This window comes from Drosophila hydei, unplaced genomic scaffold (genome assembly GCF_003285905.1).
Source record: "Drosophila hydei strain 15085-1641.00,03,60 unplaced genomic scaffold, DhydRS2 tig00000149-arrow-pilon, whole genome shotgun sequence".
NCBI classification, from domain to species: Eukaryota; Metazoa; Arthropoda; class Insecta; order Diptera; family Drosophilidae; genus Drosophila; species Drosophila hydei.
The window spans coordinates 5,744,738-5,760,052 of NW_022045678.1; the positions used below are offsets into that span (position 1 = coordinate 5,744,738).

Genomic DNA, 15,315 nt, shown 5'->3' on the forward strand with positions numbered 1-15,315 from the left:
ACTATATATTTTAGTTTTGTTCAAAGCTGAAAACAGATATGATTATTATTTAAAGTCGATATTTATCGATAATGATGTCGATAACTAGGCTGAATATGTTTCAGTAAATACGTATTTCATACTTAAAGTAGGATCTACAAATATATCAAGTGATTAATCTAATGACTTAAAAGTATTTAAAATTTTATTTAAAAAATTTTAATTTTTGAACTTGCTATATTGATTAATTCTATATTGATTAATTTCAAAATAATTAACATTCTGATATTTGTTTTTGTATATAGTATTTGTAGTATTTTGTTTTGTTGTACTCACGGACTGCATCGACGGCCGCTGGTGTCCAGATAAGCAACAGGACTGCAAACAAGTTGGCTGCAACAAAAGTGGCTGCCACCTGCAGACCCATTATATATGTATGCCAAAGAGTGTGAGTGAGTGAGAGAGTGGAGGGTGGAGCGTGCGTGCTTGTTGTTGGTCGTGGGAAGTTTGTCACTGTTCAACAGTTAAACGAGAGCTTGTTTTGAATTTCAAGTTCTGATATGATTGCGCTCTCTCTCTCTCTCTTGCTCGATCAGACTTACTCTCTTTGCTGATATGCTGTCTCGCTCTCTTTCAAACGTTTCTGTCGACGTCAAAGCGACGCTGCACGCGCTGATTGCGTGACAGAGACGGAGACAGAGGCAGAGAGTAAAAGTGGGATAACAGTGTTGGGAAGTGTTGTAAAAGGAGTGTATAACGTAACGTATTACGTATGTGTGTGGTATGTTTTGTGTGTATTGGTTTTTATAGCATTTAGTTTTGTTGTTGTTGTTGTGAATATGTTGTTTTCAATCGTTTGTCAAATACATTTGCCCAAGCCGAAAATCATCGGATATAACAAGATGTGTTAGCAAATGCGATGTCATCATCATTATTGGCATAATATGGCGGCATTTGTTTAATGAAATACAAAACAATATTCAAGCGTGTTCAGCCCATGTGTCACGCCCATCGTTCCATTTGACGTTGCCGTTGTTGTTGTTGTTGTTGTCGTTTACGTTGTTCACGCATTGTTGACGTTGTTATCAAAATAATATTTGTTGACATTATTTTGCGTTGGTGTTTAGTTCATTTCACATGAGGTTTGACATCAGGATCATTGTTGCCATGTGGAGGGAAGCTGTTGTTACTATACGACAAAATTTACCTGCTTACAAGTTGTACTAAATACTTAGAAATTGAACTCTTAAACAATATAAAGATATGCAGTTTTATATTCTTCTGATTAATTTATTATTTATATATATTATTTATTTATATATAGATTTCTTTTTTTTTCCTTTTGTTGTTGTCTGTTGTTTTTTGATTGCCTGCAAAAAGAAAAATGCGATTGAGATGTTTTGCAATCGCAAATCCTTGCACATCCTTTGTCAAAAGATGTTGTATGAATGCGCAAGAACAGGACACCTTTGTGCAATTGTGTGTTTCTTGTGGTTCTTATGCAAATGAACACTGTTGATGAACCATTTAATACAAAGCTAAATTTAGCCTTAAGTTAAATAATGAACTTTAAGGTATTTCAATTTAAAAGCTGGAAATATTTGAGGTATCTTTTAGGTAGTTGATGTTGTCCTTTAACAGCCTTTTTAATTGTCTGAATATGCTGCAAAATAAATGATTCATTAACTTGCTTTGCAGCTCTTCAGGCTAGAATATATTAGGCTGATATTTAAATAAACAAATTTGTAGTTACATACATATAAGTATATGTATATGAACAGTCTACCGACACATTCCATATCTTACAGAAAAACAGCATAGGGATTTTCTTAAAACATATTGTTTAAAGGCCTAAGAAATCTTAACAGACTAATTTGCACTCTAGTTGCAGCTAATTAAGTACAAGTGGCAGGCCTTAAGGGTGCAGCAGGCAGGCCAACTTACCTCAAGGCATATTATTAGAGAGTTCGACGAACTAGGCGAACTGTGTAAAAAAAACAGACCTCAACCAACAAAAACAAAAACAAAAAGCAAAATATAATTGCAACAACTGTTGGCAATTAAATTCAGCTTAAAATGTCTTCAAGCAGCGCAAACTTCTCGAACTTCCAGGCAGTCGGGACAGACTTTCAGACAGGTTGGCAGGCACGGCCAAAAGGTAAATACAAAGTCGCTGCGCAGTAGCTTGAGCTTTGTTACTTTTGATTTCTGTTGATTTCAACTGGATTTTCCTTATGTTCTCGCTCACTTTGTTTACGACGGGCGGCAAAAAAAGAGTCAAGCTGCAGGGCTGTCGCTGTAGCTGGGCGTGGCAGAGCTTGAGTTGTAGTCTAGGCAAAAAATATATATATGAGCTTTATGCTCTACATGCACTTGTAGAAATCAATTAAACTTTTCAAGTGAAGTTATAATGGCTGCCAACTCGATGCTGTTGTTGTTGTTGTTGCTTTCTTATTGTTTTCATAGTCCTTGCATTGTTGCCCGTGCAGGAGTAGCTACGGCTGCTGCTGTTGCTCTTGTTGTTGTTATTGTTGTTGTTGCAGTTGTCAAAAGTTTTAAAATAATTGGATTTTTTTCAGTGCTCTGGCACTTTTGCTGTAAGCACAGAGGCACACGAAGCCCTCAACAAAAAACAAAAAAAAAAAAAAAAAAAAACGCCATAAAAATTAAAATTTTCTTTTGTTACTGACAGCCAGGTATAGAAAAACGGAAGAGAGAGTGAGAGAGATATATATACAGGGGGTGTTTCAGCGCGGGGGAGTGAGGGAGAGAGAGGAAGCAACACTTAATGCTGACTGCAGTCATCGTCATCCTCGTTGAGCGTTACCCAATTTTCACAACTGAAGTTTTCAACACCAATTGCAAAACGTCAACAACAACAATCAGCCGAAGCGATAAGAAGAAGCAGAACAAACAACTGGATGGGCGTAGCCAATCAGACGCCTACAAGGACTCGTATGTGGCAGTGGCACAGCGAGAGGTAGAGTAGTGGCTGAAGTGCCAGTTGATTTAATGGGTTTTATGCCACACGGCCTGTCATTATCGCCAAAAGATAAAGACAAGGGCCACAAATGCACTCGTATATAGACTATATATATATAGTAACTAAATATACTATAAGCTTTGTAGGTTACATATACAATAAAGCTTTCAGCATACACCCCACACACGTAGATCAAAGATTAGCTTTGAACTGCTTACTATAAGGAGCAACTTTGCTTAGCAGTTGCTGAATTGAAATTTATAATAGAGCAAAAATAGATTGTTAGATAGTCAGCAGCAATTTACGGCGTGTCTACTGTACTTTCCTTTTATAGTAGATTAGTATACGATTTTATATTTATCGCATAACTCGACTACAGCTGAAGCTCAATATTGAATTGCGCTGAATTAACTTTATAATGTCTGTGTAGGAAGGTAAAAATTTAACTTAATAAATGTTCTTAAAATTATATATATAAGAGATTAGAGCCCTTTACCATAGTTTAATCTTCAAACTTGAACTAGTCTAAAGAAGTATTTTGATGTACTGAATCTGAATCTGCAACTGGAATATCTCAATAACATAAGATATAAGATACAACATCATGGACAGAGAATGTTGTTAAAAGGATCGTTATCTAAAAGTAAATTTCGTCTTCTTTTAATGCGTAACTTCTGAAAAGTTTAGTCTGATTCTTGGGCCCTAAGTTTCATTAGTATATTATTATATTATTATTATTATTATATTATATTACATTATTATATTATTATATTATATTATATTATATTATATTAAATTATATTTTATTTTTTATATTTTTTAGAGCTTTGAAGGATATGAGCATAGCTTGAAATTATGTGAGCTACAAAGCCCTTTTAAGTGTTGACAAATATTGTTAGAACGGGACTGACATTCACGAATTGTTAAACACTTAAAGTAATAAAGGGAAGAGGTGCTGATATTGAAATACTTTATAACATTACCCCTCTTAAGCCCAAACATTAATCCACTTCAAACAGCTAACGCATCACAGTTGACTTCGCTTAAATACAACTTTAGTTTTATTTGAATTTGGAAAGCAAATAAAAGTATTTTGCTTCGTGCTCTCCCTCTCGTCATAGGTGCTAAGCCAATTAAATTGATTAATAACTCATTTAACTATATTTCATTAACACAAACTCTATGCAAATACAAGAGGCAAACAGATACTTTCTTATTTGCCGTTCTATTTATTTTTCCCTCTCATTATTTACACCCTGAAATCTTGCTGACTATTTTTTTTGTCAATTAGACTAATGACATCCGATAAAAGAGCAGATATATATATAAATATATATGTGTGCATATTAAGTATATAATGACATAAAACAAAGGAAACAAATGTCTGCAAATGGTTAAAGTTGACAGAAAGCAGAACTTGAGCTGTCACACACGTCGTATGCGTGTTGAGTGTCTACGGAATGAATTTCAAACGAAAATAAAACTAGATAAATAAACCTTACGAGCGTGCGTGACTAGCAGATACCCTATAGACAACGCTAGTAACACATTAAAGCACTCGCCGAGGCTCCACATTATTTGCAGGATATTTAAATCTGCGTGCGCTGTCGCAAAACTTCATTTAAATATTGCTTTGATAGTGCGCAGGCAAGAAAGAAAAATAGAAATGAGCATAAGAAAAAGCAACAGCTTTTATGAAGGAAGAAAGGAAAAAAACGCGCAGGTAAAATAGGCGCAATGGGTAAGGTGGAGCTGGGGGCGTGGCAGCAGCTGTCGACTACAGTAGCTGTAATATTTTCCATATTCATTTTACCACATATTTTCCGCTTTTCCCTTATTTTCATTTTGTTGTTTTTTGTGTTTTTTTTTTCTGTTTTTTCCCCTGCGTCGGGTCTAATAAAAACACTTGACACCGAAACGAGAAAAGTTGCTTAAACAAAGTGCTCGAAATGTGAAGAAGAATGTGGGAATGTGAAAGACGAAAGAATGACAGCAACGAGAGCAGGACGAAAAGGAGCTTTAAGTGTGGAGCTGCTTTAAGGAAGCTTTAAGCAGTGTGCGGAGAAACGTCTTATCAAAAATGTGAAAGTCTCGTTAACAACTGTAAAACTGTGTAAGACTGTGTGAAACTACTTCATCAGGCGCTTAACAGTTGATGTCCTGGCAGGTCCTTTGCCTTTTGTAAGCCAACTAACAATGTAAAACAACATAATTGAGCTGCTTGTGCTTGGCTTAACTGCAAATTATCTCTATGGCAAACAATCGAATGCTGCAAAAGTAGCTACAGAAAAAAGGACAACAACTGGCCCAAAGGATGCGACGCCATAAAAACCAGCACAAAAGTATGCTACATAGTAGCAGCAGCAGCCGTTGTCAAAGGACATGAAAAAGGACCAAATGCGAGCATTTGCAGTTTTAATGCGCCAACTAAATGTCTTTCCCTTCTTTTTGCTTTCCCCTAGTGAGCTGAGAGTTGATTACGAATCCAATGCTTCGCTGCGATTTGCTGCCTTCGATGCGATTCATAAGAGTTCGAATATTAGAAGCTCAAAGGCAGAGACCCTAAAAGGCGAAGCAGTGCATTCGCTAGAGAAAGTCTTGGAGAGGTCATGCATCATAAAAGTGTGCTAAATGTTAGCGAAAGGATTGCAGGACTCTTGGCCTTAGACTTTAAAACTTTTATTTAAGATTCTTTCGCTTTTCTTGTTCATCTCTTATTATTTTATTTTATTATTGTTGCTTGTTTTAGTTAAAGTATAGTTAGCCTCTGATAGTTTTATAGGTCTAAATAATATAAATTGATTTGCTTTTGCTTATTGAGAATGTTTTTAGAACCTTGATGGATAATAGAGAGAGACAGAGAGCGAGAGAGAGAGAGCTATATTTAAAATTAAAAATTACAAAGTATTATTTCACATGTTTCACACAGACAATTTGCTTTTGTTGAATTGAAAGCGAAGAGATTTTGATTTTTGTTATCTAAATTTAATTCTAAAATTCTAAAATTTCAGAAACTGTATTTTATAAGAATTTATAAAGAAAAGAAATCTCGTTTTCGTCTTTTCATTCTTATTTGCTTATCATATTCTCTGTTTAGAATTTCTAGGAAGAAATCAGATCCAAACCAAATGTTGAATTAAATAAAGATAAATAAAGTAAAGAAATATTTAAGTTGGCTAAATTAAAATAAAAAGTTGTTATAAAACGACAACAAAACACGATAACAAAAACTTTTAGTTGAAAAATAAGATATCATTGATAGAATAAGTATAATTGAAATAAGTTTTAATATTGAAATAAATTTATTAATTAAACATAAAACGCATGCTTTCCCTTCACTCTTTTATTTAACTAAGTCAAGACAGATTATTATTTGTTTGGTTAAAAGGTTTTGTTTTTTATCTTTGAATATTTTAACATATTTTTTGTGAAAAACTTAACCCATTATTTTGGGCGCAGCTGTAGATACATATTTATATTTATATATTAATTGTTTATGTATGTATAATTGAATATTTTTATTATCTCTACCGCAAAACACGCAATCGACTGCATATAAAACTGTATAAACGACAACAACCGTTACATAGCTATTATATATATTTATTATTTATGAATCAAGCCGCATCTGCTTGGCTTTGCAATTTGCAATTGACACTCAATTTTTAGCCAGAAGCAATCTATCAAAAATGACTTTGTGTGCTTTCACAGTTACACTTTCAATTCACTGAATGGAAATTCACTTACGACAAACAGAAATCTATAACGTAAATGAAAAAAAACGCAAACTGTGTCAATTTCTGGCACATCCTTTTCTCGCTGGCTTCTGTTCCACAAAACTTGAGGACAATGTCCAGAGCAAACATTTCAATGCCTTTTGCACAGTCAACAACAACAGCGGCACACAAAAAGGCAGCAAAAAATCACAAATCTGCGCCCAAAAACGATTTAGGCCGCCACCAAACACACACACACACACACACAAAGAGAAGGCCAAGAAGAGTGGACATCAGTCGCAGCAAATTTTTGGGCGTCAAACGCTCTGCCACGCCTCTCGTTGGCCTAACAACAAAAGTGCAAAACGGTTAACGCTTGCTTTAAGCTCGAGAGTCCCGCTCGTAAAAGCCAAAATGAAAATAGATAAAAAATAAAACGCACACGCATACACACACGCACACAGCTTCATTTTGTAAATCAATTGAATTTTCAATTGTAAGAGAGAAAAAAGGCGAAGAAGGTAACATAAAAGTCAATGCGGGCACAAATAAAGGAAACGACACTATTACCGAGGACCAAGCAGCAGTAGCAGCAGCCGTGGCAGCAGCAGTGGCAGCAGCTACTCGGGACAGGACAATGACACAGGACAACAACAAACACAACAGATTTTGATTTTGGGTTAGTTTCCTAGTTGTCCCTTTTCCTCTCTTTCACAGTTCTGACCTGACCCTTGCCCATCGTTGATTGCTGTGGAAATTGTTTCATTTTATATAGCTACTTTTTTGCCAAATTCTTACGCATTGCATAAGCTGAAATGTCTAGTAATCTACACACACACAAAGAGTGCTGTTCTTTGCATTCATTTATTTGAAAATTAATAACCAATTGTTTACCAGTTATTCAAGCTTTTCAAGCTTCAACTCTAATTAACTCGCGCCGTGCAATGCTATGCGAATTGTAGAAAAAATAGTAAATAGTAAAATGGCAAACAAAATAAGAACCGTTAACCGGCACACGGTAAACACGGCACGTTGCTTGAGTGAAGCGGGGCCGGGTACTCGAGGGAGTCGGGTTTAACGAACATAAACCGAGGCAACGCCGAAGATGTTAGCGTTTTGCAATACGACACTTTTAAACAAAAAACAAACTTGTCAACCCTTCAAATTTATTTATATTTTTATTTTTATATTTTTAGTATTTTATTTGTATTTTTTAAAACATTTATTTTTTAATTTTGTTGTACTTTGTTGTTGCTTTTCTTTTAATTTCTTTTCCTTTTTATTTTTATTTTTTGTTCACACACCGCGCGCTCAGTTTCTTACAGGCTGGTTACATCCTGCCAAATCCCGAAATTGTACTAAATACGTACAAAACTTTTACGATTGGCCAAGGCTCAGCACCAGCCGCACCGACCAGATGGTGCGTGTGTGAGTGTACGTGTGTGTGAATGTGTGTTAGTGTGTGCTCGGCTGCCGAACCTGAACGAGCATTCGTGAGCGAATAAAAGCATTCGGCTAGCGGCTGTGGTGAGTTTCGTGCAAGCAACCGAAGTGACGAACGAAGCGACAGATAAAGCAACTCAAAATTTAAGCAAAATGAAGAGCGGCAATTCAAATATTAAGCTACTCAGTGGGGATTGACACTCAAGTAGGCTAAAGAGAGCACCGGGTTTAAAACGAACTAGGACACTCAATGCATACGCAAGAAGCGTGTGAGTCGACATCAAAATAATGTGAAGAGAAAGTTTAGAGTGTGCAGCTTAGCTTCATAATTGCAAAATTGCTCAAAATCGGATTATTAAACATAAATATTGAAAATGTTTTTTAAAAACTTTATAGTTAATATGTTTATAAATATTAAACAATAAATAAATTAATTAATAATAAATACCAATTCACCGTTATATATTTAAGACACTCGCTCAATTTTGTAGCTCAAAGAGCTCTTTCACTTTCTCGAGCTATTTTAACTGCTCAAAGTAAGTAGCTTAAACTACTCAAATCTCAACTTAACGTAACTAAGAGTATCTCAAAGTTAATTCTGGTGATGGGATATATTAAAAACCCTTAAAACTTAAGTGACTCAAAACTCAAATAACTTAAAACTCAACTCAATGGCAAGAAGAGTAAATTATACCCTCAGCAGCTCTTTGAGCAGTTTGCATTTTAAATAACATGTATCATAAGCGCTCAAGCAGTAAATTCGAGAGTAAAGAGAATTGAGTGAAAACTTGCAACTCAACTCAACGTCAACTCTTTGAGCAACAGCTAACACTCAGCAACCGACCAAAAGAAAATGTCCGACTCTTTGAGCAGGAAAGTCAGTTGAGTCAACCCCCAAAAAAAACTCAACACACAACTAATGGACTGCTCAGACTCGTTGAGTGCACTGAACAGTGGAATACAGAGCTAAAAGTAACTCAGAACAGAGCGCATATTAGACTCTTTGAGCACGCAACTCAAAATGAATCCTAGCAAATTCAACATGGCACAACACCGCGAAAGCTCTGCTCTAAGCACTCGGCACATCGTTCGTGTCGTTGGGCTTCGTACGCGTGCGAATTTGTGACGAAGCTGGCCAATTCGCACGGGTCCTGAAGCGCTGCCGCTTCAGTCTTCAGTGGAGCGGCGTGCAGTGTGTTAAAAGCGGCAGGTGCAAAAGCAGTGGCAGCAATGGCTGCTGTGGCTGCTGCTGCTACTGCGAGCTAATTTGTGTTGCCTACTTTTTGGCGCGCGCGTTAGAGCTGACTTTATGTGAAATGTGACAAACACAGAGATAGAGTCGAAATACAAAGCAAGACAGTTGCAAAGCCAAAGCAGACGCTAGTTACGGTTGTGCGTTGTTGTTAGTGTGTGTGTATCCTGCCTCAGGAGACATTTAACATAATAAAAACGAACGTGTGCGGCATTCGTTGCTGTTTTTGCCAAGTTTTTGTAACCGTCTGTGTTGGTTTTGTTTAATGCTAATAACACACAGACACAACAGACACACGCACACTTAGCAGAAACAATATTGCAAATGTGTGCGGCAAAGCAGTTGGCAAAAGTGTCGTAAATCGTTTAGACGGCAAACGTGGCAAGCGCCCGGGACACGGACACAGGACACACGCACACGCACAGCCAGGACGATATGTAAACGACAATTCCATCGTGGGAAAAACATTTTATATATATTTATATACACATATATATGTACATAAATGCCACAGGATGCTGCCTGCTGATAGCGACTGCTCCTTTCCTTGGTTCATGTGAGTATAAATAAACACACCCACACACACCCAACGACTGAATGAACTTCATAACGGCACTTTCGCTTTTCTTCTTTTTTTTGGCGCGCGCATTTTTATGAGGTTTTAACGTAAATTCGAATGTTTGAATTAGGCGGCGAGTCCTTTGCTTCTTGCCACAGTTGGAGGCGTGATAAATTTTTATGTGTGTGCACACACCCACGTCGACATACACAGGCGTCGTTAGGGCCAATTAAAGTGTGGCTGTTGCAATCGAAACTGATTAATTTGTGCGCATTTTTTGTTTCTGTTCGGATCCAATTTGACCAGCAAATGACGTTTATATTTGATGTATTTGTCCACATTAAAGTAGAAAAAAATGCCTTATTAAATTATACTAAAATAAATTTGTGCCATTTGCTTAATAAATTTTTCGAGAATATTGTATTCGACTTTTGCTTGTGTTAATTGAACATTATTGTCATAAATGTTAATAACAAATTGTATAAAAAATTCAAATAGATTCAATGGCCTGAATTTTTGTGAATAAATATTAATTAACTTTGGCCAAGCTAATTTTCTATGCACAAAGCCAACTTAGAAAGAATTTGTAGCTATAATTTAAATACTTTAAAATTATAATTCGATTCTGGTGTTTACTACTCTGGCCATCTGAAGCGTTTTAAAAAGATTTCCTTTGTCTGCAAAAATTTGTTAGTACTGAATTTCGCTAAATGCTGCAATCTTCTATGATTGCTATTAAGATCACAAAAATAGTAAAATTGTAAAGTGATACAAAATAAGTTAACCTTTGTTATATTTGTTTTATGATTATTTATTATAACAAAAAATAAATTCAAATATTACTAATGCAATTGGCAAATGAAACTTTCAACTCGGCAAAGTAACTTTCTAGAGATATTTGTAATTTTGATTGTTTATGAAACTTTTCAAGCCCAAATTTGGAATAGTTTAGAACTGCTTCGATACCATAATCCGAAATGCCTTGATAAAGGCATAAGCGCAATATTTCGTATAAAAAAATATATCTATCATGAATTTGTCGCATATTTGCTTTCCTCTATACAAACTCTCTACCAACGGCTTTCCATTTCGCTTTCCATGACAATCCATATATCAACAGGGTATTTAAGCCTTAATGACGCATGCAAATGAAACTTTCCATTCGATTTGTATTTGATAAAACTTTATATACATGCAGATATATACATATATATATGTATATATATGTATATATATATGTATATATATATATATATATATATATATGTATGTAAATATGATTTGGCAAATTGGATGCGTTCAGGTTTTCAGGCACATTTGCCATATTTTTGGCCCGATTTAAAAGCCAGAAATGCAAATGTCAAAATATTTTCACATTCAATGCACAAACGAAAAGCCGAAAATGGAAAATTAACAAAAACAAAAGTTGACACAAATGCAGCTCGGCAAAATATTATTTTGTCCAACATTTTTGCTTTTGGGGCAGAAAAAAAAAACAAGATTATGATAATATGTTTATATAAACATACATATGTATGTATGTATCTACTGCAATTGACAAACAAATAAAATTGCTGTGAATTGTGCAAAAACATTTTTCGTCAAAAAAAAACAAATTGATAAAAGCAAATTGTCTTGCCAACTTTAGCAATAATTTCAATGAAATTTTCGACTTATTTTGTTTCTTTTCTTTGTTTTTTTTTTTTATAGGTAAAACATAAAAATGTGGCAAATGAATTGAGACTGAAAGTTGCCAGGGAAATCGATTAGCAAATATCAATTTGTAAGTAACAATAATATTAATATTTCATATCTAATGTTCCATGTAAGAAAACAAACATTTATATTATTTACCAGTTTTTTGCTTTTATTTAATTAAGAAAAAATCTTTTAAATTTTATTTTACAATTTTTTAATTATTTAAATATTTTTATTTTTTGTGTGTTTACAGTAATTTTAATTTCAGCTATGCATAAATGGAAAAAATCAAAATTGAAATTTGTATAAACACATAAATAAGAAGATATAACGATTGAGTTTTTAAATTAATAATTTATTATATATTTATTTGTTTTCACTTATATATACTAAAATAATTTATCCCAATATAATTTTATTTTGGCATTGAAGCTTTTCATATGACATTGCAAAAGATACTTTTCAAATTTATGCCTGAATTCTCAGATAATCCGAATTTGTTCGAATACAACTTGTGAAACGAGAAACAAAAGGGCAAAGAGAAGAAATTTTTATAAATTGTTATATATATACATATTAAAATTATATTTTATTTTTTATCTTTTGTTTAAATATTTTTCCCAGCAATAAATTGATTTCACTGTTTTTATATTTCCATTTAAGTATTTAGCAATAGAAACCGCGTTTCTTCCTTTTACATACATACACCCTAGAAACACACATTTTAGCTGTTCATAGCTTAACCTAAGCATATCTATGTAATATACTTGAAAACTCAGAAAGCTTCAGGCACCTTTTTAAGCGAAAAAAAAACCCACAGCGCCTCAGACAGAGCACAGAGGGAGCTCGTAAAACTCGGTCCCATTATGTCTGCATTTTTATGTGCTTAATCCTTTTTGACTACCCTTCCGTATATAACGGAACAATCTGTCACTTTGTGACCATAATGAAAACTTTCGCACATGAGTACAAAAATATATGAATTTGCCGAGTTGAATCGTAAAAATTCGTAAACTGCGCAGTCAACGCCAAGCGCAACAAGCAAATGCACTCAAAAAAAAGGGAGAAAGAATGAGGGGGACCTTTCTGTAAATGCAAACAAATCTATAAAGGAAAAAATAAAGAGACAACAAAACGTGTCAAGTGATAAGCAGAAGCTGCCCCAAAATGTGTCCCATGCAGCGTGCAGCTGCAACTTTACGAGCGAAGCCCGGTGTGGTAGGGAACAAGCTGCCCCCACTTTTTGTGCAGTGTCATAAAAGCTGGTGGCACGTCGCCTGGGCCATTTGATGATGCATACTTCTGCGCGTCTGTTAGTATTAATTTGCTGAGGTAACGGTTACCTGCCCGCATGCCCAAAAACATGGGTGTGGCCGTGGCTGGGAGCAAAGAGGTGAGTGGGGGTGGCGTAGTTCAAGAAGCAACTCCTGGTGCTCATTATGCATGCTTGTCCGCACGTATCTGCTTTGAGCTACACACAGAGAGCGTCGGATAAGTAGAGAGTAGAGGCAGGAGCAGGAGCAGGAGCTGTAGCAAGAACTTGCCAAGTTTTCGCAATTTCATTTTCAATTGACTGGCGACCAGGACACGCAGCCAGTGTTGGCTAACCAACAGCAATTGAGCGTATGAAATGCCGCAAAAGCAGAAGCCCACACAAAAGTTCGGAACACACGAACACGCACACAAAGACACTAGAATCCTTTGCTTTCAATTCGTTTCCTTTATATTGCAGCTACTTATTTTATTCCAAGCATACATGTATGTGTGTGTTTGCTTAGCTATTGGGTTGTACCCAACATTTTAGAACATATTAAGAGTTGGGGCTGTGCCGGCAGGCTACACTCAAAGAAAACCACAAGCTGCTTGAGCCGGCATATTCAGCTGACAAACAGCATGTTACGCAATCAATCAATTAAGCTTTCCTAGAGCTACATTTTTAGATTTAAGAATCAGTTTAGATGTCAATAAAAAAACTATTTAGACAGCGATTAATTAAAGTCTCTGCATCCAACTTCTTGGAATTATTTCGAATTCAATAATAATAATAAAGTAACAAGCATAAAGTTTATGAAAACTTGATGAATTAAATGAATTTCTATGTCAGTTCGACTCAGTTTAGATGAGCAGTAATGTGCCAGGTTTATATAATCGATTATTTGTCTCAGTGTCCTGAACACAGCATAGTTTGTAGTGAAACTCGGTGATTTTCTTTCAGTGTCGGTGTCTATTGCAAAGTTTTCTGGCAAAATTACGCAGCACAGACACGCACAATTCATTTGCAAATAGAACAGTTTAATTTGTTGCCTTTTGTGCCAGCTGATATCCTTGAGATCCTCCACACATGTCCGGGCGCCGAACAAAAGTTACAACAGAAAAGGCTAAAGGTGGCGCTCCAGGGAGACAATAGAGAAAAAGGCGGGGCACGGGGCAGCTGCTTAAAGCCCGCATTTTACACACAGCCTCACACAAAAGATTACTTTATGACCAGAGCAAGAGAGGGAGAGCTTAACATTATGGTTGGCAAATGTAGGCGCTGCCCATAAAACAGAAGCTGTTCAATACGCTGCCCAGCAATTGCGAGCCCCTCTCCTTCCCACCATCCCAACATCAACTCTCGATGAACTGTATTTGCACTGAATTCGTGGGAAAAGAGTCTAGACACTCAGTAAAATCCAACTCGATTTTGCATTGGCACGTAGCTTTGCTTTGGCTTGCTTTGTGCCTTCCTTTTGCCTAATGGCCAAATTATACGTTCAGCTGGCAGCGATTTGATGGCTTTCAGTTATGTGGCCAAAGATCTGGCACCACTTGACAAATGAGACCACAGCCCAACCCCAAAAGGCTCAACCAGACATGCGATATGCAAAATCTGCTGCTGCTCATTGGCCAACAACAGCAGCCATAACTGCGTAGCGTTTTGATTTATCGCCTGAGTGGAATATGAATGGAAAGCGTTGCGCAGCATCACTCTGAACAAAATTGCAATTAGTGAGAAATGCGACGTTTATGCATTTGAGCAAAACAAATAATAAGCTGATTTAACTAATAAGTGGATTACCTTATGCCATTAGACTAGCATGTCGGCCCTATGGAGAATTATAAGTATAGCCCAAATAAGAATTTCACATCGTTCTCAGTTGGCATCAGATTTCAATATATGTGAATTTATTTTATTCCACAAAATTTTATTTAAATAATAATTTTTATTCTATAGGAAAAAGCCAGCGAGAATATATTAAGCAGCTCCATATTACAACAGGGTCTAATATATAGCGTCGTATAGTATAGTATAGTTAGTAGTGACTCAGAGGCAAACTGATGAGGCAACTGGTAAAGGGCATGTTAAACATAGTCATAAACACAATTCAGTAAATGATCTGACGCAGCCAAGATGATAGTTGTGGAGCTGTCAGTTCATTAAAGAAATTAACAAAATTAAATTTAGACAAGGGAAAATACATTTTTATAATGTGTAACAAATTGTCATAGCATGATTTGGTTATAGATTTCGATATCTTTCCTCTATGTACCTGAAATTGCATTATGTGTTGTGATTCACACGGATATCAATCTGTTTATCATAGCGCATAAACATAATTATTATTTCTTATATTTTTGTTGTGTGAGCCATTTCGCTCATTTATTTATAAAAACTGCATATCTTTATATAGATTTTTAAATCATA

At 35.6% G+C, this 15,315-nt stretch overlaps 1 protein-coding gene and 1 long non-coding RNA gene across 6 annotated transcripts in view; one reads left to right on the forward strand and one right to left on the reverse strand.

Annotated features, from left to right (window-relative positions):
• Positions 1-8,342, forward strand: part of LOC111594350 — a 69,705-nt gene extending 61,363 nt beyond the window's left edge. The window contains exon 3 of the long non-coding RNA XR_002751123.2: positions 7,994-8,342. This is a non-coding gene — a long non-coding RNA (uncharacterized LOC111594350). The remainder of the gene's footprint in view (positions 1-7,993) is intronic.
• LOC111594348 (tyrosine-protein phosphatase Lar) overlaps positions 1-15,315 on the reverse strand; it is a 143,840-nt gene that overhangs the window by 109,153 nt on the left and 19,372 nt on the right. For all 5 annotated transcript variants that reach the window (XM_023307607.2, XM_023307604.2, XM_023307605.2 and 2 more), the window contains one exon: positions 316-651. In XM_023307607.2, coding sequence (XP_023163375.2) covers positions 316-406 — 91 coding nt within the window. In that variant the 5' untranslated portion in view covers positions 407-651. The remainder of the gene's footprint in view (positions 1-315; positions 652-15,315) is intronic.